The following is a 25,019-nucleotide window of genomic DNA, read 5'->3' as shown; positions in this document are numbered from 1 at the left end:
GGCTCGGATCTGAGAAAACACGGGAGGAAACTGACTCAACCTGGAGATTCTAGAATCTTGCAAAGGTATTAGGTGTTGCCCAACCTGCTGCTCTATATATGTCTGCTAGGGAGGTGCCCCTGGCCAGTGCCCAAGAAGACGCCACACTCCTTGTTGAGTGGGCTCGGACCCGCAAAGGGGGGGGGGCACGGCCTGGGTGTGATAGGCCAATGAAATGGCGTCCACGACCCAGTGGGAAAGCCTCTGTTTGGAGACAGTGTTCCCTTTCCGCTGTCCGCCAAAGCAGACAAAGAGCTGCTCAGAACATCTAAAGCTCTGCGTGCAGTCCAAATAGGTATGCAAAGCATGTGGTGGGCCGCGATAGCAGCGACATACACCTTTAGGGTGGAAGGGGACAGCCTCGTGGTGGGCCGCGATAGCACTGACCTAACTGCGCACCTCTGTGGGTCTTGGGCCCGGGAAGAACACCAATTTGTGAACGAGCGCCACTTCAGGGCGTAAAGATGCCTGGTAAAAGGGGCTCTGGCTTGGATGATCGTGTCTACGACGGTAGGTGGTAGACCAGCTAGATCTTCTGCGTCCCGTCCAGGGGCCAGACATGGAGGTTCCAAAGGTCTGGATGCGGATGCCAGAGCGTGCCCCGTCCCTGAGAAAGAAGGTCTTTCCTCAGGGGAATTTGCCAGGGAGGGGCTGTCGCGAGGAGTACGAGGTCCGAGAACCAGGCCCGGGTGGGCCAATAGGGAGCCACTAGGGTGACTTGTTCCTCGTCCTCCCTGACCTTCCACAGCACCTGTGCAAGAAGGCCCACTGGGGGAAATGCGTACTTGCGCAGCCCCGCAGGCCAGCTGTGTGCCAGTGCGTCTACCCCGAGGGGAGCCTCTGTTCGGGCATACCAGAGCGGGCAGTGGGAGGTTTCTTGGGAGGCAAACAGGTCTACCTGGGCCTTGCCGAACCAATCCCAAATCAGCTGGATCGACTGGGGATGAAGCCTCCACTCTCCACTGGGCAAGCGTTGTCATGACAGCACGTCCACTACCACATTGAGGTTGCCGGGGATGTGAGTGGCACGCTGCTGGCTCCAAAGGAGGAGACGATGGGCGAGTCGTGACATGTGGCGGGAGCGTACGCCGCAATGGAGATTTATATACGCTACCACGGTGGTGCTGTCTGACCTGACTAGGACAAGTTCGTCCCTAACTAACGGGAGAACTTCCGCAGGGCAAAGAAAACAGTCAGCAACTCTAGGCAATTGATATGCCAGCGCAGCGGGGCCCCTCTCCAACGGTCTGCGGCTGCGTGCCCATTGCATACGGTGCCTCAACCCAATCTGGAGGCGTCGGTCGTGACCAAGACACATCAGAACACCTGCTGCAAGGGTAGTCCTGCCCGTAGAAAGCAGAGGTCTGTCCAGGGTTTGAATGTCTGGCGGCAGGCGGGGGTGATCGTCACACAGTGCGTGCCGCGGCGCCATGCTCGTCTTGGGACTCGAGTCTGAAGCTAGTGCTGAAGCGGTCTCATATGCATCAACCCCAGCGGCGCAACCGCCGCAGAGGATGCCATATGCCCTAGGAGCCTCTGGAAGAGTTTTAAAGGGACCGTCGTGCCTGGCCTGAAACTGGCGAGGCATCTCCGCACTGACTGCGCATGCTCGTTGGTGAGGCGTGCTGACATTGAGACTGAGTCTAACTCCATCCTGAGAAAAGGGATGGTCTGAACCGGGGCGAGCTTGCTGGTCTCTGTGAGTGCATAGTAACTCTAGTGAGTGGGCCAGAATGAGCCAGTCCTTGAGGTAATTGAGTATGCGAATGTCGGCTTCTCGGAGCGGGGCAAGAGCTGCCTCTGCGACTTTCGTGAAGACGCGAGGGGACAGAGACTTTGTACTGATATGCCTGGCCGTCGAACGCGAACCGTAGAAAGGGTCGGTGTCGAGGCAAAATTGAGACGTGGAAGTACGCGTCCTTCAGGTCTACTGCTGCGAACCAATCTAGATGCCGGATGCAAGTTAAGATGTGTTTTTGCTTGAGCATTTTAAACGGGAGTTTGAGCAAAGCCCTGTTGAAAACTCGTAAGTCCAAGATCAGTCGTAAGTCGCCGCCTTTCTTGGGTACAATGAAGTAAGGGCTGTAGAAACCTTTCTTCATTTTGGTTGGAGGGACAGGCTCTATCGCGTCTGAGTAAAAGAGTAGCAGTTTCTGCGCGCAGGGATTTGGTATTCGCTGTGTACTGTGGTAAAGCGGACTCCCGCGAAGGGGGTGGGGCCTGGCAAACTGAATTGCGTAACCGAGTCGAGTGGTCCGGGCCAGCCAGCGTGACGGGTTGGGAAGTGAAAGCCACGAATCCAAACTCCGTGCTAGGGGCACCAAATGGACGAGTATTTTGACGTACCCGGTGGGGCTTCGCAGCGGGGCGGAGCAGGTAGTAAGGCTTCGGGAGGCAAGTGTGCGTCCCAAGGCTCTAGTGCTGAGAAAAGACTCAAAGAACTTACCTTGCTACGCACACCCGGCAGGGGCGGGTTAGTGACTGAGGAGGAGGTCTGGTTTAGGCGTCCTCTGAACTCGTCGGAACCGGCCGGCCGGGGGACAGTCGTGGGGCTGAAGGCGGGGAATCCACGTCCAGCATGCTGGGATCTGTTGAGTGCTGTGAGAATGGCATTTGCGGGCCAGGTGACCCAGAGACAAAGGAAATGGCTCTGTTAATGAGAATTTGGGTACCGCAGCCCGTCTAGGGGGAGCGGCAAATGAAATTAATTCAACAAAAGATTCTCCTCCCGGCCCTCCACCGGGGGACGGAGTGGTCTTACCAGCTCCGGAGCTAACATCTCGGGCTCTTGGTCGAACCGTATAGCAAGGATGAGGCTGTGAGCGGCGCCCGGACCCCAGGAACCAGTCATCCAACTGCGATGGCTGTGGGGAGGATTGAGAGTTCCAATCCAGCCCCACGCTTGCGGCGGCCCAGGAAAGCATGTCTGTCATCTGCGCATCAGCCTCAGCCTGGGCACGCTGGCCCGAAAGCGGCAACCCAGGGGAGTCGTCAGCGTCAGATGCCGCGCTCTCGATGCGGCGGCGAGCTCATCCACCTCGAGCTGCAGAGGATAGGCAGGCTGGATTTGAGGCGAGCCGCTGTTACCTCGAGCATGGACTGGAGTCAACGAGCATGCTGGGGGGGCGGGTGGTCCGAGGGTTGTACCCGGCGGAGCTGCACACGTTGCCATCCCCAGATTGCCTCCATCGCCAGCCGCATCATCCTCAATCCCGTGGAAAGGAGGAGCAATGCGGGGGGTGGCTGGAGTGGCGAGCTTTCTGTTGAAAGCAAGCCGCGACCGCAACGTTGCCATGGTCATGCCCTCGTAGTGAGAGCATGAGCCATACACAAACGCAGCCTTGGTGTGATCGCTGCCCAGACACGAGACAACGCCTGTGGCTGTCTGAAGCAGAGAGTAATCTACCGCATCCAGGAACAACACAGGGGCGGAAGGGCTTCTTTAAAAAGACGCATCCTGAAAAGGACGTTCAACGCAGCTGTGTATAGCTCTTTTAGTGAAATATACTCTTGTAATCAAAGAAAATCACTCTTTCAAACAACTCTTTTAGAGTTTCTAAAATTTTGCAGTTTGCGCCCAGGGGCAAACTGCACTTCCGTGCAAGGAAGGAGAATAGCTGCTGTAATGCGCCGTCGATCCAACAGCATGCAGAGCGTCAGAGGAACAAAGCAGGAACAAGTGTGACTCGCAGCATGTATGCACTACCATTGGCTACGAAGAAAATTTCTGAATGAACTTGACGTATTTCCTCGCCTTTATACCCGTATGTCCGGGGGCGGGGTATGCAAATACAGTCTGCCAACTTCTCGTTGGCCTTTTTTCATAGATCAGAGGCATATTCGTTGCTCAAGAGAGACCCCTAGTGTCGCTTCTTCGACACAACGTCGAAGTGAGTGACAGATGGGGAGCTAACTTTTAAATGTTTGATTTTGAGGAAATTTGTTTCATTTTTATTATATGATAAAAAAACAAGGTGTTGGGTCACCAATTAATATACATGTAATGTCATGGTCTTGAAGCAAACCCAGATGGGAACCACTGATATAGATTACAAAAAGCAAGTGGAAAGGCTATGCACCCCAAATCAAATAGCAGCAATCTTGGCCTTGCCAGACACCGTGTCTACAATGTAACCGCCATCTATAGGCTTGCCAGTCACAAAAACACAAAGGCCAACAACGTGATCTCTCCCCTCAAGCGGAAGAGCAGATCTATCACACCCCCAGTGTCTATTGTCCGGTCAACACACTTGCAAGAATGTGACTGATAATTAGAGGCAAGGGTCTGAACTCCATCGTCCGTAGGATGTGGGAATAAAGGTGGACACTCTGGCTGTCTGACAGGTGTGGCGGAGGCCTAACCTTTCAAACATTAAATTATGAAAGATGATTAACTACTCTTTTATGTACTTAAATGGCTCAAGGCATTAGAGCTCTTGAATCATAAATCATGTCATGTTCTTAACTGTCCCACACTGGCTCCAGATAATTTTGTTTGATCCAGATCATTTATTGTTCCTTTTGTGTTAGATCAAACAAATATTAGCCATCTGTCTTGTGTGGGCTTAAAAAGTATTTACTGTAGCTATTTTCTAATCAACACAGAGGTGAGTAGCTAGTTGTCTCACAGTATTGACTTGGTTCAAGTTTAAATCTAAGTGGATTGGAATAACTGTGGTGTTGTCTGATCATGAAGAATGTCTAACTAGCTTGAAGCAAATAAAATATAACTGCTCCAGACATTGGTAGTTCAGTGTGAGACGTGAGTTTATCCTACAATACTAAGACTCCATTGTGTTGCGACTCCCAGCTGATGAGGGTGCCACTTGAGTGGTGTTCTATATCTTATGGGCGATAGACTTTCTATACATGCACCCCTTGTTACACAGAGTCTCTCTTTGTCCCTGTGGAACCCAAGACCCTCTTATCGAAACATTTGTGTCTGCTCTGAATAAAAGCGAATCGTGTGGCTAATGCAGTAAATGGCTAAAAGCTTTAAAGGCACACTAAAATAATTTAAATGGTGTCATCATTTACATACTCTCATGTTGTCCAAACTAGAAGTAGAACATTATATTGTTTTTTCAATTAAACTGTGACAATAGTTGCTTCTTGGAACTATTGTAATCTGCAAAAATCTATGGCGATAGTTGCAGATAGTTTTTTCATAATTTCGTCATTTCAAAATAACCGGTGTGTTTTGAGCTTGTTTATACTTAAAAGTCCCACGTTATGCACCAAATCTGAATTTTTTCTTGTTATTTTGGTTGAGCAATAAACTGCACCTGGGATTTTATTAATTTAGGACTCTTTGCCTGTGCCTGTCATAGTAAGAAAATAATAAGAATTGTTTTTGACATTCTATAAATCACTTTTAAAAACTATCAGCTGATTATCAGTTATCAGCATTTCCCCACCACCTTAGTTATCGGTATCGGCAAAATCCAAATCAATCTGACATATTTCTTTTCAGGAGTTTAGACCCATAAATATGTTTTTATAGTTCTTCAGACTGGAGTTATACAAATGCAGGTATCTTCTGACCTCCTCACACACATGTTCTTCACATGCACATCCACTGTTGGTGTTTCCACCTTTGTCTCCTGTTGTTTACCTGAGATTACATCTTCTAGTGCTTCTTTGTTACAGAATCAGCTCAATTGTGAGTGTTGCCACCTTGTGGATCTACTAGTGGAATTATTTCCAGGTTGAGTCCAACACTTACATTATATCTCAAATAATGTAAATATTCTCAGAGAGTAGTATCGGGGCCTTTTCTAGACATGTGCGTTTGTCTCACTTTTCTCACACTGAACTACCAACGTCTGGAGCTGTTATATTTTATTTGATGCAAGCGAGTTACACATTCTTCATGATCAGGCAACACCGAACAGCTAGCTTTGTTATTGGTTTAAAAAAAGAAGAGTTATTCCAATCCACTTAGATTTAAACTTGAACTAAGTCAATACAGTGAGACAACTAGCTACTCAGCTCTGTTGGTTAGAAAATAGCTACAGTATATACTTTTTAAGCCCACACAAGACAGACTGCTAATATTTGTTTGATCTAACACAAAAGGCACAATAAATTATCTGGATCAATCAAAATTATCTGGAGCCAGTGTGGGACAATAAAGAACATCATGGTTTATGATTCAAGAGCTCTTATGCATTGAGCCATTTAAGTAGATAAAAGAGTGGGGTGGTCACCATGTTATTACACAACCGATAATCGCAATCTCACCTAGGGTGCCAAAATGTTCAGAAATGGCCCTGAGTAGGATGATGGTAAAGAATTTAACTCAGTTGCAACATTATCCATTAATTGCAATTGTTTTTTCAGGCCAGCATCAGGTTGTAGTAACCCTGCCCTTTCCGCTACGTAAAGCAAGCTGCATCCGTTCAGTGCATGAAGTGTGTTTTAAGTTGAACAGTTAAAAACATCATCCAAGGACTCATTGTACTGTTCTATTCATTGCATTCTCAGCGTGAAAACACTACTCACACTACTTACACGGCAAAATGGTGTACAATGGTATGTGATTTGGGATGCAGCTTAAGTCAAACCAGTTTGGAACAACATGAGAGTGAGCAATTGATGACAGAATTGTCATTTTTGGGTGAACTGTCCCTTTAAAAAAGTCTTGAAGATGGATACAAGTGTAGATGGATTATTTAACGAAATAATTAATTTTGTTTTATTTTTTAATGAGTAGGCTAATTCACGGTGGAGTCTTATGTGTGCGCGATTTATTCTAACACAACAATATAACCATCTGCAACCATAGGCAAGTTTAAATTGCATTCATAAAAGAGTGGCAAATACCTTATTCACAGTAGCGCTGTGAAAAATCTTAGATTTTTTTTTTATGGGAATCACAACGAGGCTGTGAGGGATAGACTTACAGTCTCTTCAATAGTCTGTACTGCAGTTTAACGTGTTTTTGGATCATTCCGCGGACAAAACATTTATACAAATTCTGTCCAAGAACAGCCAGTATACGAAAAACTCCACACAACATGAGCTGTGGAAAATCAGATGTGATCTAGGAGTTTTATACCGTTCGTGTCATTGAAGAGACTCTAAATCTATCCCTCACAGCCTCGTTGTGAATAAGGTCTTAACGTGTAATGTTGTCCTGCAAATAAAGTTTGAACACTTATGTTTACTCAATTTTATTACTATATGCCAATTTTACGGGTACAAAGAACTTGACCATATAATGAAGTAGATGCGCTTTCTCTGTCTTTCAACCAATCACGGATCTGCGTTTTTGTAAATACGGTCTGCCATTGGACGGAATTCCAAGGGTGCGGACCAATCGCAGCTGCGCAATGTTTCCTATTCAGTTCCCCCATACAAAGAGGATTAGAAAGTGTGGTCCCGCTGCTCACATAGGGGGAATCGGTTAGAACAAACGGAACTACGCATACAAAAAGTTCACAACGGATCGGATCACTCGTTGTACTGCTTTGTGGCTAAAACAGGTGGTTTATGGAAGAGTTGTCCGAAACGTTGGAATGCTAAATCCACTTTCGTGCTTTCCTCTGTTGACGCTTGAAAGTGTAAGTAAAGAGTGCGTGATCGGAGCGGAACAAAGGCGTGTGCTGTTGACAATCAACAGAACGCGTGTACGTGCGCGTTTGTCTGCAGTGTTTGTTTGTAACCTCAGCTAAATGTTCGGGATATAAAGTTACAAATGTACCCAGTGATCGGTAGTTGTTCCAGGACGGAGAGATGCGACACTAGTTATTCTTTCTGATGTTGAAGTGTTGTTTGCACGCGACTGTGAGTGCTTTCACACAGTTTCGAGAAAGCATGGAAATAATGCTGCTTACAGTACAGGCGTTGCATTTTTGGCAGCTTTTCAAAATGGGTAGTGCTCACAAAAACTTCTGACTTGGATCTTTGCAAATAGTAGTGCATGGCTCCTATTCACAAAGCTGTTTCCTGAGTGCTTTTAGCCAGACTTACAGATCATATAGGACTAGCTACAAGTTTGTGAAACGAGCAAGTCCATGTATTTTTATACATAATTATATTAATCTGTATGCGAACCAATGGGGCGAGAGTGTTATACAAGTTACTGTATTCACATTCACCCACTTTAAACGGAAGTTAATGGGGCCAGTCAAAAAAGAAAATATATAAAATACATAGTTTTGGGAAAGTATAGCCACGGTATGTAAATATTTTACGTATAAATATGATTTTGGTGTGATAATATCAGCGATTTACCGGGGTTTTACCAGATTACGGTGTTGTCGTCAGTACAAACAAACTGTAATATTGGCTATATATTTACACAGATATGATTAGCAAGCGATTTTATCACACTCAATCCATATCAACGCGTATAATGTTTACTTTTTGTAGCTATACTGTATATATGGTGTGTATTTTAACGTTTTTGCACTGACCCCGTTCACTTCCATTGCATCTGCCTTACTGTACCCGCGAATTATATAACGAGTCGTTTTTTTTATTTATTGGATTTTTTTTTGTGGTTATCAATATTATGTCACAAATGCTGGCTGATTGAGTTTAACTTGATCCGGGACATTTATTTAACTGTAATATCAGCACAGTTTATGAAGACATGAACAAAGCTGTATCATAGTTAAGTGTTTATGGGGCTGTTGTCCTCGTGTCCAGCAGGCAGAGTGAATGTGAAGGCAGGTGTGAGCTCACCTCCAGACATGACCTCGGGCAGCGGGAACAATGCGCCCACTGTGACCGGCAGCGCTCCGCAAAATGGCGAGAGCAAACCACCACCACAGGCCATAGTAAAGCCCCAGATCCTCACGCATGTCATCGAGGGATTTGTGATTCAGGAGGGAGCGGAGCCTTTCCCCGTGAGTGCCCATTTCCGCTGATTATTTGTATTTGGTTATTCTTTCGTAATAACAATAGTTTAACCAACATTGCTGTAAAAAGATAATTGTTGGATGGTCAAATGCCATGGTTTGTTTTATGTAACTGGTGTTCATGGGTGTAGTCCCCCCCCCCCCCCCATATTTATACCATGAATTGAAGCATGTAGATGCTTCACGCTGCAACCCCCCAATATTCAAGCCAAATCTATGCCCTTGGTGTTGTTCATGAAAAATGTAAGTCTGAACACATTTACAAATGGCAAATCAACCCAAAAATGAAGATTCTCTCATCATTAATGCACCCTCTTGCCAAACCAGATGTGTATGACTTCCTTTCTTCTGCTGAACACAGATTTTCACACAAGTCTCTCAGCTCTGTTGGTCCATATAATGCAAGTGAATGGTAGTCAGAACTTTGAAGCTACAAAAAAGCACATAAAAGCAGAATAAATACAATCCATACAACTCCAGTGTTTATATCCATATCTTCAGTAGCAATATAATAGGTGTGGGTGAGAAACAGATGATAATTATCTCCACTTTCACATTCTTTTGTTTTTGGCAATTTGCATTATTTGTGCATATCACTGCCTACTGGGCAGGGAGGAAAATATATAGTAAAAATGACATAAATATTGATTACTTTTATGCTGCCTTTTTGAGCTTTGGCGTTCTGTCCACCATTCACTTGCATTGTATGGATCTCTAGAGTTGAGATATTCTTCTAAAATATTTGTGTTCTGCTGAAGATAGTCATACACATCTGGGGTGGCATGAGGCGAGTAAATGATGAGACTTTTTTTTTTTTTTACTATAGTATACTTTAAAGGGATAGTCCTTTCTACAGTTCTTTGTAATTTTGTGGGACACAAATATAGTGAAAGTCCTCACAAGTAGAAAATGCTTGTTAAGGACCAAATAATGGCAATAAAATGCCACATGGTGTCTGTAAGTGTTATGGGTGTAATTATTATAATTAGCATAATTTATTAACTGTAGAAGTCAATGGGAGGTCCTCGCAAGGGTGTGTAGAAGTTTGTATGTGTTTGTGCGACAAATGGCCAGAAAGGATTTTTGCTTGGCAAACATTACAAAAAAAATGTCTTGGTAGTTACAATTTATGAAAATGCAGTGAAAAATGTCATTGTCAAGTCTCTGATATGGCTGTGAGTTGACCTCACTTACAAAAATGTAGAGTTCTGGAAAATTTGCCAATCACTATTTTCACATGCAAATGAGCTTGTGATTGGCAGCTAATCTTTGGCAACAATGGACAATTTTCACTACTGACAAACCTGTGGCAACAATGAAGAGTTTGCCACAAAAGCTCATTTGCGTGTAAAAATGAGTGACACATTTGCTGCAAATTTGCCACAGGGATTTGCCAGAACTCCTGATTTTTGTAAGGTTAAGGTAAATCTGTTCCAGTTTGAAGTCTTTGTTTATTGAAAGAGACACACTTCCCTCTAGTGGACAATATACCAGGGTTATATGCACAGATTTCAGTAGTTTTAAAAGCTGTGAGCTTTGAGCAAACGCTGATTGAATACTCTGGTACATTTGAGAATGCAGTAAAATGTCCTTGAAGTGATTGAAAATAAATAGAATTAAACTACCTTATTGATCATTGCAGTTTGAACGTTCATCTTTGCTGATAGAGAATTTAAAGCAGAAGCAGCCTCAGTCTCAAACCTCTCACAATGCAGATTCTGAGATGGAAGACCTTTCACAACGAGGTAAGGGTTACTTTAGTGGCACATGCAAACACTGGCACAGGGTCAACTTGATGGATCAGTAGTGCACAGACTGTTGTCTGTTAATCAGCCATGCATTTGTAATTGGTAATGTAAACTCCTTCATAGAGCTGAAGAACCTGGATGAGGAGCCAACGCTGTCATGTGAATTTTGTGGAAATATAGACTTTGCTTATAACTTCAGGAGATCCAAGCGGTTTTGTTCTACAGTGTGTGCAAAGAGGTATGTGGATTACAAATCCTTCTGCAGCCCATACATTATTTAAGATTTTGCATTTTTACAGCATATTTATATTGGTTTGACAAAGCCAACATATTTTTATTCTACAAACTTTGTTTAGAGTTTCTTTCAAAATCCCTAAACCAAGCCTAACATTTCTAACACAAACTCCTAGAGATTTTAAGCTATCCACTAAACTTTATATAGACCTTCAAACTGTTCTGGAATAGTGTGTTATGTCTTTTCTAACTGACCAAACTTATGTTTTTTGCACAGCAGACATTGTAAATCCCATGTACATTTCAGACACTGATTTGTCAAGCCAATGTCAAAGTTTGTCTTTAAAGACATGCCTATCTAGTTATACTTGTTACATAATGTTACTTTAATAAAATATTTTAGTGGTAGACAGATATGGGTTTTTGAATGACCAATGCCGATAACTAGAGTGGAGTGGCTGATGGATGATAAAATGCCAATAAATTGTGATGTATATGATAATACATATACACCGATAAGCCACAACATTAAAACCACCTGTCTAATATTGTGTAGGTTCCCCTCGTGCCACCAAAACAGCGCCTCTTCTCACCACAATTGTACAGAGTGATTATCTGAGTTACCGTAGACTTTGTCAGTTCTAACCAGTCTGGCCATTCTCTGTTGACCTCTCATCAACGAGGCGTTTCCATCCACAGAACTGCCACTCATTGGATGTTTTTGTTTCTGGCACCATTCTGAGTAAATTCTAGATTGAAACTATCTAGAATTCTGTGGATGGAAATGCCTTGTTGACCTCTCTCATCAACAGAGAATGGCCAGACTATTTTGAACTGACAAAGTCTAAGGTAACTCAGATAACCGCTCTGTAAAATTGTGGTGCGAAGAATATCATCTCAGAAAGCTATTCTGAGATGCGGGTTGGCAATGTTTTGGCGGCATGAGGGGGACCTACACAATATTTAGCAGGTGGTTTTAATGTTGTGGCTGATGGATGTATACGTAATATATATGTGATGTGTGTGTATGTATGTATGTATGTATGTATATATATATATATATATATATATATATATATATATATATTATATTAGGGCTGTCAATCGATTAACATTTTTAATAGAATTAATTACTTGGTGTCCCGATTAATTAATTGTGATTAATCGCATATACAAATATTTGCTGAGAAAGCCCCTCATATAACAATAATTCAATACATTATGATGAAATAATTATACATAGTTATCTTTAAATATTAAAAAATTATATATATATATATATATATATATATATATATATATATATATATATATATATATATATATATATATATATATATATATATATATATATATATATATATATATCAAATAAAAAAATAATCAGATAATTAAAATGCATTACATTCTTGTAGCAGAATAGTTCATCATTGATAAGACAAAAAATGGATTTAGAATACAATGTATTGTTTACTACCATATTATTGATCATAAGTCAGTCATTGGCATACAGTTCACAGCAATCCATTTCACAAGTGAATTTGTCAATCAGTTGGAGATTTATTATGAGGGCTTGTACACAAGAACCCGTCAATGAACACCTGCGTCAGACATTTTTTTTTAGAAACAAGCCAGGGGTATACATAGTACACAGTACTACAGATATATTTTACAATAATGCCAAGACATTATATTCATTACATAGTGCAATGGTTTTCAATGCTTTGGAGTTGTTGGAGGTACAAGAGTATTTAAATAATATATAAAATTAAAATAATCCAAAATACTACTGCGTGGACACATTCCCCAAAAAAGATGAGGGGCAGATTTATGTACAGCATTACAGAAGGAGCAAAGTGCATCTATTTCAGGGAGCATGTTTCTTAAATAAAGATTGACTGGGTAAAAATGGTGGAACAGTTTAAAGGACACATCCTTAACCGGTAATTAAATATTTGTGAGGTAAAGACCATACGATAGGGTGACCACCTGGCTATTGCTCTGTTGCAGGTCAGCAGACCTGATTTTGCGGGACACGAGGGAGACATAACTTACTATTTTTGTACTAGGTGAATAAATATTGATTTTATATTAGATGTATTTTAGCAGTGATGTTAAATGTTAATGACATAAGGTCTACGATACAAACTAATTTTAACAGCTCAGACCTACTCAATGTAAATATAATGAAGTGAAAATAATAATCTAATCGTTAAAAAGCACATTTCCAAATAAGCACATCAATTCCATTATTAAAGACTAGAAAGATTAAATGCGTTCTTACCGGATTTAGTGCATCTTGAATTAAAAATTTTTTGTCTGATCTGGCTGCTTCGAGTAGGGCCTTCTCATTCATTATGACTGTAGAACTCCTGGCAGGTGTAGGTGTTCACTTTCACCAGGAGTTCACTTTTGATGAGGTCCACAGATGCTCAGTTCCTTGTCTCGGTTCACACAGCGGTCATCAGTAAAAACACCCTCTCCACGAATGCGTTGGTGACAGGAATGCTCAAAGCCAAAGATATCAGAGCTGTCGTGTTTGGGGCACTGAACTGCTTCAGCAGAGCTGTCCGTGAAACTTCGGTGGCATACCCTGCACTCTCCTTTTTTAGGGTCACCTGTAACTGGTTTTAACCATGTATATATTTTCTCCAATTCTTTATTATACGAACAAAGGCACTTTTTCTTCTCGGGAGCTCCGGATAGACCCATTTTTCTGTTGCAGTTTTTTTTCCCAGTGTTTTCCCGCTCTGGCAAGAAAAAAGGCTGCACATGTTCAGTGTTTTCTTATTAACAATTTTTTATAGTGATTTTGTAATTAAAGGACGATTAAATAAAATTATGCCGAAATAATAATAAAGATACAAAATTGAAATGTGGGACACTGCTTATGACTTGCGGGATGTGGAACAAAGCTCCCAATTTCGGGACTGGGTCACCCTACTATACGACCTGCGTCAGACATGCTTGTGTTGCGTCATAAAATAAAATGTTTAGGTCACTGTGTCAAGTTAAATATAGTTTAATACTCGATCTTTAAACACATTGAGATCCCTTAGTTCGCATTTGAACCCTTAGTAACGCATATCTGTGTTGTTTTCTTCACTGTACAAACTGTGTGTTGCTCACACAGCTGACATTTCACTTACTGCCCTCTGGAGTATACAGGTGGTACTACAAGCATGCGATTAAATGCGTTAATAATTTTAACGCGTTATTTTTTTGTATAATTAATTGCGCGTTATTAACTTGTTAACTCGACAGCCCTAATATATATATATATATATATATATGCATGGCAATAAATTGTGATATATGTAATACACTTGTAATAACAATTGAGACACATATACAGGTAACTGTGTATGCACAAAATGTACCTCGTGAAATTCACAAAAAAAAATTGAAAACAGAAATTAGACATTACTTTTGGACAAGGCTGTGGGTCGAATTGGAAGAAACTTCTGTTAGGTTGGCACAGTTAAAAGCCAGTGCTGATAATCTTAAAATGGCCAAATATCGTCTGATTTATCAGTTTATGATCAACAACATTTCACCTATATTCTGATAATTACTATTAAAACACTATTGCAAATGATAATGAGTGGTTGGTTGACACTTTTTTGTTTTTCACTTCCAGGTATAATGTGGGATGCACAAAGCGAATGGGACTTTTCCCAAGAAAATCAACCTTGGAGAAACTAAAGAAACAGAGAGCCACAGATATCAAGAAACAGGTAATTCATTATGTCTACCGTTCTCTGATTTATCACGTCAGTGTCCAATTTGGTTGATTTGAGCAGAAATGTGCTTTGTCTCGTGTTCTTTCACAGAATCCAAGTTCTCAAACAGCCATGGGAGCATCTATTTTGTCCCCACACCCTTCACATCCTAGTTATGGCGAGTCAAGCCAGTGCTCAGACATGTCCAGCTATGAAGAGCCTCTTTCGCCACAGTCTGCAGCAAGCTCTGGTGCCCAGAGGCTTCCAAATGAAAACCGATCTGATCACAGTAGAGAGCTCCCTCTACTTACGCAGCACTTCTTGGCCAGTGATCCAGCCAAGTGGAATGTTGAGGATGTTTATGAGTTCATCAGCTCTCTTCCAGGTAGCTACCCTAGTGATTTTATGGGATTAACTTTGAGCTGTAAAAATTTAGTAGAGTGACTAGCTAAATTTTTATATATATTCCAGTAACAAGCTGCTTTTTCCAACATGCTGCATGTGTAACATAACAAAATGCTACATGTCTGAATTTTATATCTTCTACTCGGCTTTACAGACCAGCAAGCTGAGGCAATAATCAAAAGCACTCTAATCTCCCCTATGTAGCATTATAAAAATGTATTCATTATAGTGAATCGATTTGTTCTGGCAGTTCATTTAAATTAACAGATTTAAAAAAAAAAAAAAAAAAATCGTTACAGACCTGCATCCCTGCACACACTATGTTAGAGAAGTTTATTCTAGTGTTTTCTGTTTTGTCATTGTATTTGAGGTAAGTTTATCTGTTCAAGTTTAATTCTATGAAAATTTGACTCATTCAGAGCCCCTTCATTGTGTTGTGCCAGAAAATACAGTTGTGATTTCATACCATATATTATTGGATAGTTTCCCACTCAAGCAGCTTTAATGTAGATCAGTTTCAAAATAGCCCCCATATACTGTACAGTATGAAACAATATGTGTTAACAGGATTTTAATGTGATAAAATTGCTTACTAATCTTTCAATTTTTATCCAATTTTACAACTTTGTTGCCATGACAACATAACATTAGACGACACCTAAAAATTGTTGATTTAATTTATTTTTAAAGCAAAAATATGGGTTAATGCTAGGCACTTACAATGGAAATGAATTGGGCCAATCCCTAATTGTTAAAGTATTATTATATTTATTTCTTGTATATTATACAGTGCTGTGAAAAAGTATTTGCCCTCTTCCTGATTTCTTCTTCTATTTTTGTGTATTCTTCATACTAAACTCTTTTAGATCTTCAAACAAGATTACATAAAACAAAGGCTACCTGAGCAAACACAATATACAGTTGAAGTCAGTTTACATGCACTTAGGTTGAAGTCTTAAACTCATTTTTTAACCACTCATCTACTTTGTGCATGACAAGTAATTTTTTACAATTGTTTACAGACAGATTGTTTCACTTTTAATTGACTATATCACAATTCCAGTGGGTCAGAAGTTTACATACACTAAGTTAACTGTGCCTTGGAAAATTGGAGTCAATTGGAGGTGTACCTGTAGATGTATTTTAAGGCCTACCTTCAATCTCAGTGCCTCTTTGCTTGACCTCAGAAAAAACATTGTAGACCTCCACAAGTCTGCTTCATCCTTGGGAGAAATTTCCAAACACCTAAAGGTACCACGTTCATTTGTACAAATGCAATTATAAACACATGGAACCACGCAGCCATCATACCACTGAGGAAGGAGACACATTCTGTCTCCTAGAGATTAACATAGTTTGGTGAGAAAAATGCAAATCAATCCCAGAACAACAGCAAATGACCTTGTGAAGATGCTGGGGGAAACATGTAGACAAGTATCTATATCCACATTAAAAACAAGTCCTATATCGACTTAACCTGAAAGGCTGCTGAGCAAGGAAGAGGCCACTGCTCCAAAACCACCATAAAAAAAACAGACTACAGTTTGCAAGTGCACATGGGGACAAAAATCCTCCTCTGGTCTGTCCTCTGGAGAAATGGCCTCTGGTCTGATTAAAAAACAAATCTTTAACTGTTTGGCCATAATGTCGTTTGGTTATGTATGTAACCTCCGTTCCCCGAGGGAGGGAACGACATGTTGTGTCGGAGAAGCGACACTAGGGGTCTCTCTTGAGCGCCGATATCCACCTCTGATCTATGAAAAAAGGCCAATGAAAGTTGGCAGCCAGTATTTGCATGTCCCGCCCCCGGACATACGGGTATTTAAGTGGCGCAAATACGGGAGTTCATTCAGGATTTTTCTGAGCCAGAAATGGTCCGGCCACAACAGTGGCTCGGTTCAGCGACATGGCGGAGGAAAGACACAATGTGTCGTTCCCTCCCTCGCGGAACGGAGGTTACATACGTAACCAAACGTTCCCCTTCTGTCGCTCTCTCCACGTTGTGTCGGAGAAGCAACACTAGGGGACCCATTCCAATCTTGCCATGCACTGAACCGTGTACGTGAACCGCCGATACAGAGGCGGGCAGGGATTTCATCCAGTGCCGCGCATCGTCTGTACCTGGCTGCACGTACCCTTCCCCAATGCCCCATAAGAACATCGGGATCCTTCTAGTTACCCTGGGAGGGGAACAAGGCGATGTTTGCCAACATGGGAACGGGCCAGCCTGGCTGGGCCTCTTTTCTCTCTATGTTTCTCGCATAGAGCAATCACGGCCGGGGCCCTTACACGCATATAGGGAAGCGGGTCTTACCCAGACCCTGCGGAGACCACACCTGCCCTTTTTCTTGGGGAGGAAAAGTAGTAGACACGTCACACGTCCGTCTTAGGGCTCATGTGGAAAGTATGGTGCGGTGGTAGATCCAGCCTCGAAAGGGGGGAGTTGCTACTGCACGGCGACCGGGGCAGTTGTAACTGCCTAAGGGAGACACGGGGGTCCGCTCGTAAGGGGACAGAACCGTGGAATTACACACAGGGGGAGTCCATGCAGGAGGCCTTACCTGTGGAGCACCTATACCAGAACAGGGTAGCCATCAGGGTACCCGCAGTGGCTTGGGTCGGCGAGTTCCTCCGCTGAACCGCGGACCCGGAGGGCTGGGGAGGAATCAACCAGGGGCCCGACTCGGAGTGGGGCGCCCTCGGAAGAAGGCGCACTACTTTACCTTAACGTCAGGAAAAGGGCGCTGGGCGCAAGCGATCCACCCGGCCGGTCGGTCTGCGTGTTACCGAGTTCTACGAGCTCGGAACTGAGAAAACACGAGACGCAACCGACTCAACGCGGAGTTTGTAAAACCTCGCGAAGGTGTTGGGTGTTGCCCAACCCGCGGCTCTACAGATGTCTGCTAGGGAGGTGCCCTTGGCCAGTGCCCATGAGGACGCAACACCCCTTGTTGAGTGAGCTTGGACCCGCAAGGGTAGGGGCATGGCCTGGGTGTGATAAGCCAGTGTGATGGCGTCGACAACCCAGTTGGCGAGCCTCTGTTTGGAGACGGCATTCCCTTTCTGCCGTCCCCCAAAGAAGACAAAGAGCTGCTCAGAGCGTCTGGTGCTCTGTGTGCGGTCCAGGTAAATGCGCAGGGCGCGCACTGGACATAGCAACGAAAGGGCTGGGTCTGCCTCCTCCCGGGGCAGCGCTTGCAGGTTCACTACCTGATCTCGGAATGGTGTGGTAGGAACCTTGGGCACATAGCCCGGTCGCGGTCTTAGGATCACAGACGTATCTGCCGGACCGAACTCCAGGCAAGTGTCGCTGACAGAGAACGCTTGCAGGTCCCCGACCCTCTTGATAGAGGCGAGCGCGATCAACAGGGCTGTCTTAAGAGAGATGGCCCTGAGTCCAGTTGATTCAAGCGGCTCGAAGGGAGGTCTCTGGAGTCCTGCCAAGACTACCGAGAGATTCCAGGAGGGAACTAGGCCTGTCCGGGAGGGATTCAACCTCCGGGCGCCTCTCAGGAACCTGAGGATCAGGTCATGCTTACCCAAAGACTTGCCGTCTACAGGATCGTGGTGGGCGGCAATGGCGGCAACATACACCTTGAGGGTGGATGGGGACAGCCTCCTGTCCAGCCTCTCCTGTAGGAACCGGAGCACTGACTTGATCGCGCATCTCTGCGGGTCTTCAGTTCGGGAAGAACACCAATCTGCGAACAAGCGCCACTTTAGGGCGTAAAGGTGCCTGGTAGAGGGGGCTCTGGCTTGGTTGATTGTATTCACAACGGTCGCCGGTAAGCCGGCTAGCTCTTCCGCATCCCGTGGAGGTTCCAGAGGTCTGGGCGCGGGTGCCAGTGCGTGCCCCGTCCCTGAGAGAGGAGGTCCTTTCTCAGGGGAATTCGCCAGGGAGGAGCTGTCGCGAGAAGCCTGAGTTCCGAGAACCAAGTCCGAGTGGGCCAGTAGGGGGCCACTAGCGTGACTTGCTCCCCGTCCTCCCTGACCTTGCACAGCACCGGTGCAAGAAGGCTCACTGGGGGAAATGTGTACTTGCGCAGCCCCGAGGGCCAGCTGTGTGCCAGCGCGTCTGTCCCGAGGGGAGCCTCTGTTAGGGCGCACCAGAGCGGGCAGTGGGAGGTTTCCTGGGAGGCTAACAGGTCTACCTGGGCCTTGCCAAACCGCTCCCAAATCAGCTGGACCGACTGGGGTGAAGCCTCCACTCCCTGCCGGGCAGGCGTTGTCGTGATAGCGCGTCCGCTACGACGTTGAGCTTGCCGGGGATGTGAGTGGCACGCAGCGACTTGAGTCGCTGCTGGCTCCATAGGAGGAGACGGCGGGCGAGTTGTGACGTGGCGGGAGCGTACACCGCCTTGGCGATTTATGTACGCCACCACCATGGTGCTGTCCGATCTCACGAGGATGTGTTTGTCCCGAACTAACGGGAGGAACTTCCTGAGAGCAAGAAGGACGGTCAGCAACTCCAGGCAGTTGATGTGCCAACGCAGCGGGGCCCCTTTCCAACGGCCCGCTGCTGCATGCCAGCTGCACACGGCACCCCACCCGGACCGGGAGGCGTCGGTTGTGACAAGAACGCATCGGGACACCTGCTGCAGGGGCACTCCTGCCCGTAAAAAGCAGAGGTCTGTCCAGGGTCGGAGTGTTTTGAGGCAGGCGGGGGTGATCCTTACCCGATGCGTGCCGTGGTGCCATGCTTGTCTCGGGACTCGAGTCTGGAGCCAGTGCTGGAGTGGTCTCATATACATCAACCGCAGCGGCGTGACCGCCGCGGAGGATGCCATATGCCCCAGGAGCCTCTGGAAAAGTTTTAGAGGGACCACTGTGCCTGGCTTGAAGGAAGCGAGGCAGTCCAGCACCGACTGAGCACGCTCGCTCGTGAGACGTGCTGTCATTGAGACTGAGTCTAACTCCAACCCGAGAAAAGAGATGCTCTGAACCGGAGTGAGCTTGCTCTTTTCCCAGTTGACCTGAAGCCCCAAGCGGCTGAGGTGCCGGAGCACCTGGTCTCTGTGTGTGCATAATAACTCTCGAGAGTGTGCTAGGATGAGCCAGTCGTCGAGGTAGTTGAGAATGCGGATGCCGGCTACTCGTAGCGGGGCAAGGGCCGCCTCTGCGACCTTCGTGAAGACGCGAGGGGACAGAGACAGGCCGAAGGGGAGGACTTTGTACTGAAACGCCTGGCCGTCGAACGCGAACCGTAAGAAGGGTCGGTGTCATGGCAGAATTGAGACGTGGAAGTATGCGTCCTTCAGGTCTACCGCTGCGAACCAATCTAGATGCTGAACACCAGCCAGAATATTTCTCTGCGTGAGCATTTTAAACGGGAGTTTTAACAAGGCCCGATTGAAAACTCGCAGGTTCAGGATTGGTCGTAAGCCGCCGCCTTTCTTGGGTACAATGAAGTAAGGGCTGTAGAAACCCTTCCTCATTTCGGTTGGAGGGACGGGCTCTACCGTGCCCTTGGCTAAGAGGGTCGTGATTTCCGTGCGCAGGGAACTGGCATGCTCGCCGTGTACTGCGGAAAAGCGGACGCCCCTGAAGGGGGGCGGGAGCCGGGCAAACTGAATTGCGTAACCGAGTCTCAGCGAAAACCACGCTTCCCAGCTCTGCGCTAGGAGCACCAAAGGGACGAGTATTTTGGACGTACCCAGCGGGGCGGAACAGGTAATGCAGCGTCGGGCGGCTTTGTTGCGGCCTGAGGCTGAGGTGCTGAGAATAGACTCAAAGCACTTACCTTGCTCCGCGCGCCCGGCAGGGTGCGGGTTCGTGACTGAGGAGGAGGTCTGATGTTGGCGTCCTCTGGACTCGTCTGAACCGGCCGGCCGGGGGACAGTCGTGGGCAGGCGGAAGGCGGGATCGCCACGTCCGGTGTACCGGGACTGTCGTAATCTGAAAGCAGATTGCCGTGAGAACGGCATTTGCGGGCCAGGTGACCCAGAGGCAAAGGAAATAGCTCTTTTATTGAGAATGTGGGTACCACAGCCCCCGTCAGGGGGTGTGGCAAATGAAAAAACAAAGGATTCTCCTCCCGGCCCTCCACCGGGGGACGGAGCGGTCTTACCACCTTCGGAGCTAACGTCTTCGGCTCTGGGTCGACTGTCTCAGGAACGCTTGGGAGCCTTCCGGGTCCTAGAGGGAGTTCGTGAGACAGGGGGCGTGCGCCGCCTAAGGGGTGCTCGACGCTGGGGCTGAGAGCTGGGCCCGGGTTGAGGCGGAGCAGGAGCTGGTTTCTTTGCCGCAGGGGGACGCCCTCGGCGAGCAGACGGGGCAGGGCCCATAGCGGCAGGTGTGCGGCGAGGCATGATGTGAGATATGGCCTCCGTCTGCTTCTTCACCGCGGAGAACTGTTGGGCGAAGTCCTCGACAGTGTCGCCAAAAAAGCCAATCTGGGAGACAGGTGCGTCTAGGAAGCGGTTCTTGTCGGCCTCACGCATCTCGACCAGGTTGAGCCAGAGATGGCGTTCCTGGACCACTAGGGTGGCCATCGCCTGTCCGAGTGCCTGCGCTGTGGCCTTCGTCGCTCTCAGGGCGAGGTCGGTCGCTGAGCGCAGTTCCTGCAGCACATCGGGATCAGGTCCACCCCCGTGCATGTTTCTGAGTGCTTTGGCCTGGTGGACTTGCAGGAGGGCCATCGCATGCAGGGCGGAGGCAGCGCGTCCAGCCGCGACTGTAGGCCTTCGCGTTGAGCGAGGATGTTGTCCTACAGGGCTTGGATGGGAGTACGGGCGGCCACGCCAGGAGGTAGGGCTACCGGGCATAGATGGTACACAACTGCCCTATCGACCTGGGGAATCGCCCGTATCCGTGGCGCTCTCCGCCGTCGAGGGTGGTGAGAGTGGAGCGGGTGGCACCTAGACGAGCGGAGAGCGGGCTCTCCACGTAGACGCCAGCTCGTCATGCACCTCCGGAAAAACGGGACTGGGGGATGCGTGGCGCGAACGGCGCGCTGCCCCCAGGAACCAGTCATCCAACCGTGAAGGCTGTGGGGAGGATGGAGGGTTCCAATCCAACCCCACGCCACGGCGGCCCGGAAAGCATGTCAGACATCTGAGCTGCCGGCCTCAGCCTGGGCCTGCTGGCCCAAAGGCGGCAGTCCAGGGGAGTCCTCGGCATCAGACATCACACTCTCCGATGCGGCGGCAAGCTCATCTGCTTCGGGCTCAGGAGGATAGACAGCCAGGCCGTGAGGCGAGCCGCTATCGCCGCGAAGCGTGGACGGGACCAGCGAAGCGTGTCGGGAACGGGAGGTTCGCGGGGGCTACCTGGCGAAACTGCACCCGCTGCCGCCTCAAATCGCCCTCAGCGCCAACCGCATCGTCCTCAATCCCGTGGGAAGAAGGAACAATGCGGGTGCAGCTGGGGTGGCTTGCTTTCTGTTGAAAGCAAGCCGCGATCGCTAACGTGGTCATGGTCATGTTCTCGCAGTGAGAACATGAACCATCCACAAACGCTGCCTCGGTGTGATCGCGGCCCAAACACACGAGACAGCGCCTGTGGCCGTCTGAAGCAGAGAGGCTTCCACCGCATCCAGGAACAACACAGGGGCGGAAGGGCATCTTGAAAAAGACGCGTCCTGAAAAGGACGTTCAACGCCGCTGTGTTTTGCTCTTTTAGAGAAATTCACTCTTTTAAGGGAAATAACTCTTTTAATACACAGTATGTGTGTGTGTCTGCGCTGTCGAAGCGTTCAGGGGCAACAATGCACGCCGTGCAAGTAGGAGAAAGCCGCTGTTGTGCGCCGTCAAATCCAACAGCATGCAGAACGTCAGAGGAAACAGGAACGTAGTGGTGTGTAAACTCGCAGCAAACTGCAGACAGACCATTTGGCTCCGAAGAAATTTTCTGAATGAACTCCTGTATTTGCGCCGCTTAAATACCCGTATGTCCGGGGGCGGGACATGCAAATACTGGCTGCCAACTCTCATTGGCCTTTTTACATAGATCAGAGGTGGATATCGGCGCTCGAGAGACCCCTAGTGTCGCTTCTCCGACACAACGTGGAGAGAGCGACAGAAGGGGAACCATTGTTATGTTTGGAGGAAAAAGGGTGAGGCTTGAAAGATGAGGAACATCATCCCAACCGTGAAGCATGGGGGTGGCAGCATTATGTTGTGGGGGTGCTTTGCTGCAGGAGGGACTGGTGCACTTCACAAAATAGATGGCATCATGAGGAAAGAAAATAATGTGGATACATTAAAGCAACATCTCAAGACAACAGCCAGGATGTTAAAGCTTGGTTGCAAATGGGTCCTCCAAATGGACAATGACCCCAAGCATACCTCTAAAGTTGTGGCAAAATGGTTTAAGGACAACGAAGTCAAGGTATTGGAGTGGCCATGACAAAACCCTGACCTCAATGCTCAAATTTGTGGGCAGAACTGAAAAAGCATGTACAAGTAAGGATGCCTACAAACCTGACCAAAATTTCAGCAACTTATTGTGAGAAGCTTGTGGAAGGCAACCCAAAACATTTGACCCAAGTTAAACAATTAAAAGGCAATGCTACCAAATACTAACAAAGTGTATGTAAACTTCTGACCCACTGGGAATGTGATGAAAGAAATCATTCTCACTACTATTATTTTGACATATGTATGAGATGTACACAGAAATAGAAGAAATCAGGATTGGGGCAAATATTTATATAGCACTGTATAATGCTTTTGTGGTAATCAACATTTTGCCATAAATGCTGTTGATTGTGCTTCATTTGTACTGAACCCGGAATAATACTTTAAGCATTTAATTTATAAATTGTTCTTTGGTTTAGTTAATTAAAAATGTTCCGTTTATGTCAGGCTGCCAGGAGATTGCAGAAGAGTTCCGCTCTCAGGAGATCGATGGGCAGGCATTGCTGCTGCTGAAAGAGGACCATCTCATGAGCACCATGAACATCAAACTGGGGCCTGCACTGAAAATCTTTGCCCGCATCAATATGCTCAAGGACTCGTAGCGTTTCCCACTGCTCCATCAACCTCACAACTGGAAAGGGCACCCTAAACTTCACTGCACTGGTTTTCCTCATCTCATTAAGGCTGTGGGTCCTGAGTATTGCTGCTCCTCAAAACCATAGAAATTTGTGTATACCTTTGGTCACAATTGGAATTTTGTTTTATCCTTAAAGGATAATGTTGTGATTAATTCTGGAACTCTGGTTTACTCTACTGTGCCAGGCCCAGAGGGTAACAATCCATTTTGCTGATATCCCACAAGAAGACAAGCACAAGTACTTTACCATTTGTGCAAACAAAGGCTCTTGATTTACAGACAGGGAAATTGTATGGTAGTGTGGAAATGGGTTTAGTTTCTATTCTGTTTTGAACTGTTCTATCTTACAAGTGACATAAAGACATTGTGTTGTAGTTCTGGTTCTCAATTTTTTTTTATTGTATAGCCAAGGAAAATTTAATTGAATAAACCATTAGCCTTGGAGTGTGCCATCGTTCGTAGGTAGTAAACATGTTCGAGTTTGTTCATCTGACGTTTTCGGAGAAATTCCTCATTTCGCATGCAATTACAATTCAGATTTTGTCCTCAAAATGACTATCCAAGATGTGCCTAATATTTCTCTAAATATCCCAAAGATTATACACAACTATTCAAGCATTTTTATTCCCCATTTGCCAGTTATAGTTTTTCATACCAGTATTCAGATTTAAAAACCACTGCTAAAAGCATTCTACATTTAAGATCTAAGCCCATCTCCGTATGATCCGTTAACTCGGATGTTTGTTTTCTTCTAAATCACTTCAGTGTGGAAATGTAGTGCAGCTTGTGTCTCTGTATTTTTACATTCATTTTTTAAATCAAATTTCTGTATTTATTGAGAGCAAGTCTCTGATTGTGTTTTATATTTGAAAATAAATCCTGAGAAAACACCTTTTTCTTTCCAGTAGTTCATGATTATTAAACAAGTTTGTTTTTTAAGAAATAATTTTAAAGAGATTGCTGGGAAAAATTCCATTTGTATGTTCAAAGTATTTAGATTAGACTTAACT

The 25,019-nt window shown here is 45.8% G+C and overlaps 1 protein-coding gene across 5 annotated transcripts in view; it reads left to right on the top strand.

Moving 5' to 3' along the window:
* The window catches only part of LOC127628838 (polyhomeotic-like protein 2), a 74,750-nt gene extending 49,855 nt beyond the window's left edge, over positions 1-24,895 (top strand). For 4 of the 5 annotated variants that reach the window (XM_052105760.1, XM_052105759.1, XM_052105762.1 and 1 more), the window contains 6 exons: positions 8,695-8,894; positions 10,549-10,651; positions 10,778-10,892; positions 14,529-14,625; positions 14,722-14,995; positions 23,820-24,895. In XM_052105760.1, the coding sequence (XP_051961720.1) occupies positions 8,695-8,894; positions 10,549-10,651; positions 10,778-10,892; positions 14,529-14,625; positions 14,722-14,995; positions 23,820-23,974 (944 nt within the window). In that variant the 3' untranslated portion in view covers positions 23,975-24,895. The remainder of the gene's footprint in view (positions 1-8,694; positions 8,895-10,548; positions 10,652-10,777; positions 10,893-14,528; positions 14,626-14,721; positions 14,996-23,819) is intronic. The other variant, XM_052105763.1, reaches the window with a different exon arrangement.
* The last annotated feature ends 124 nt before the right edge of the window (positions 24,896-25,019 follow it).

The sequence above is a fragment of the Xyrauchen texanus genome, chromosome 35 (assembly GCF_025860055.1).
Source record: "Xyrauchen texanus isolate HMW12.3.18 chromosome 35, RBS_HiC_50CHRs, whole genome shotgun sequence".
Lineage (NCBI taxonomy): Eukaryota > Metazoa > Chordata > Actinopteri > Cypriniformes > Catostomidae > Xyrauchen > Xyrauchen texanus.
The sequence above is the reverse complement of the archived record's forward strand: the minus strand, read 5'-3'. Positions and strand labels throughout refer to the sequence as shown.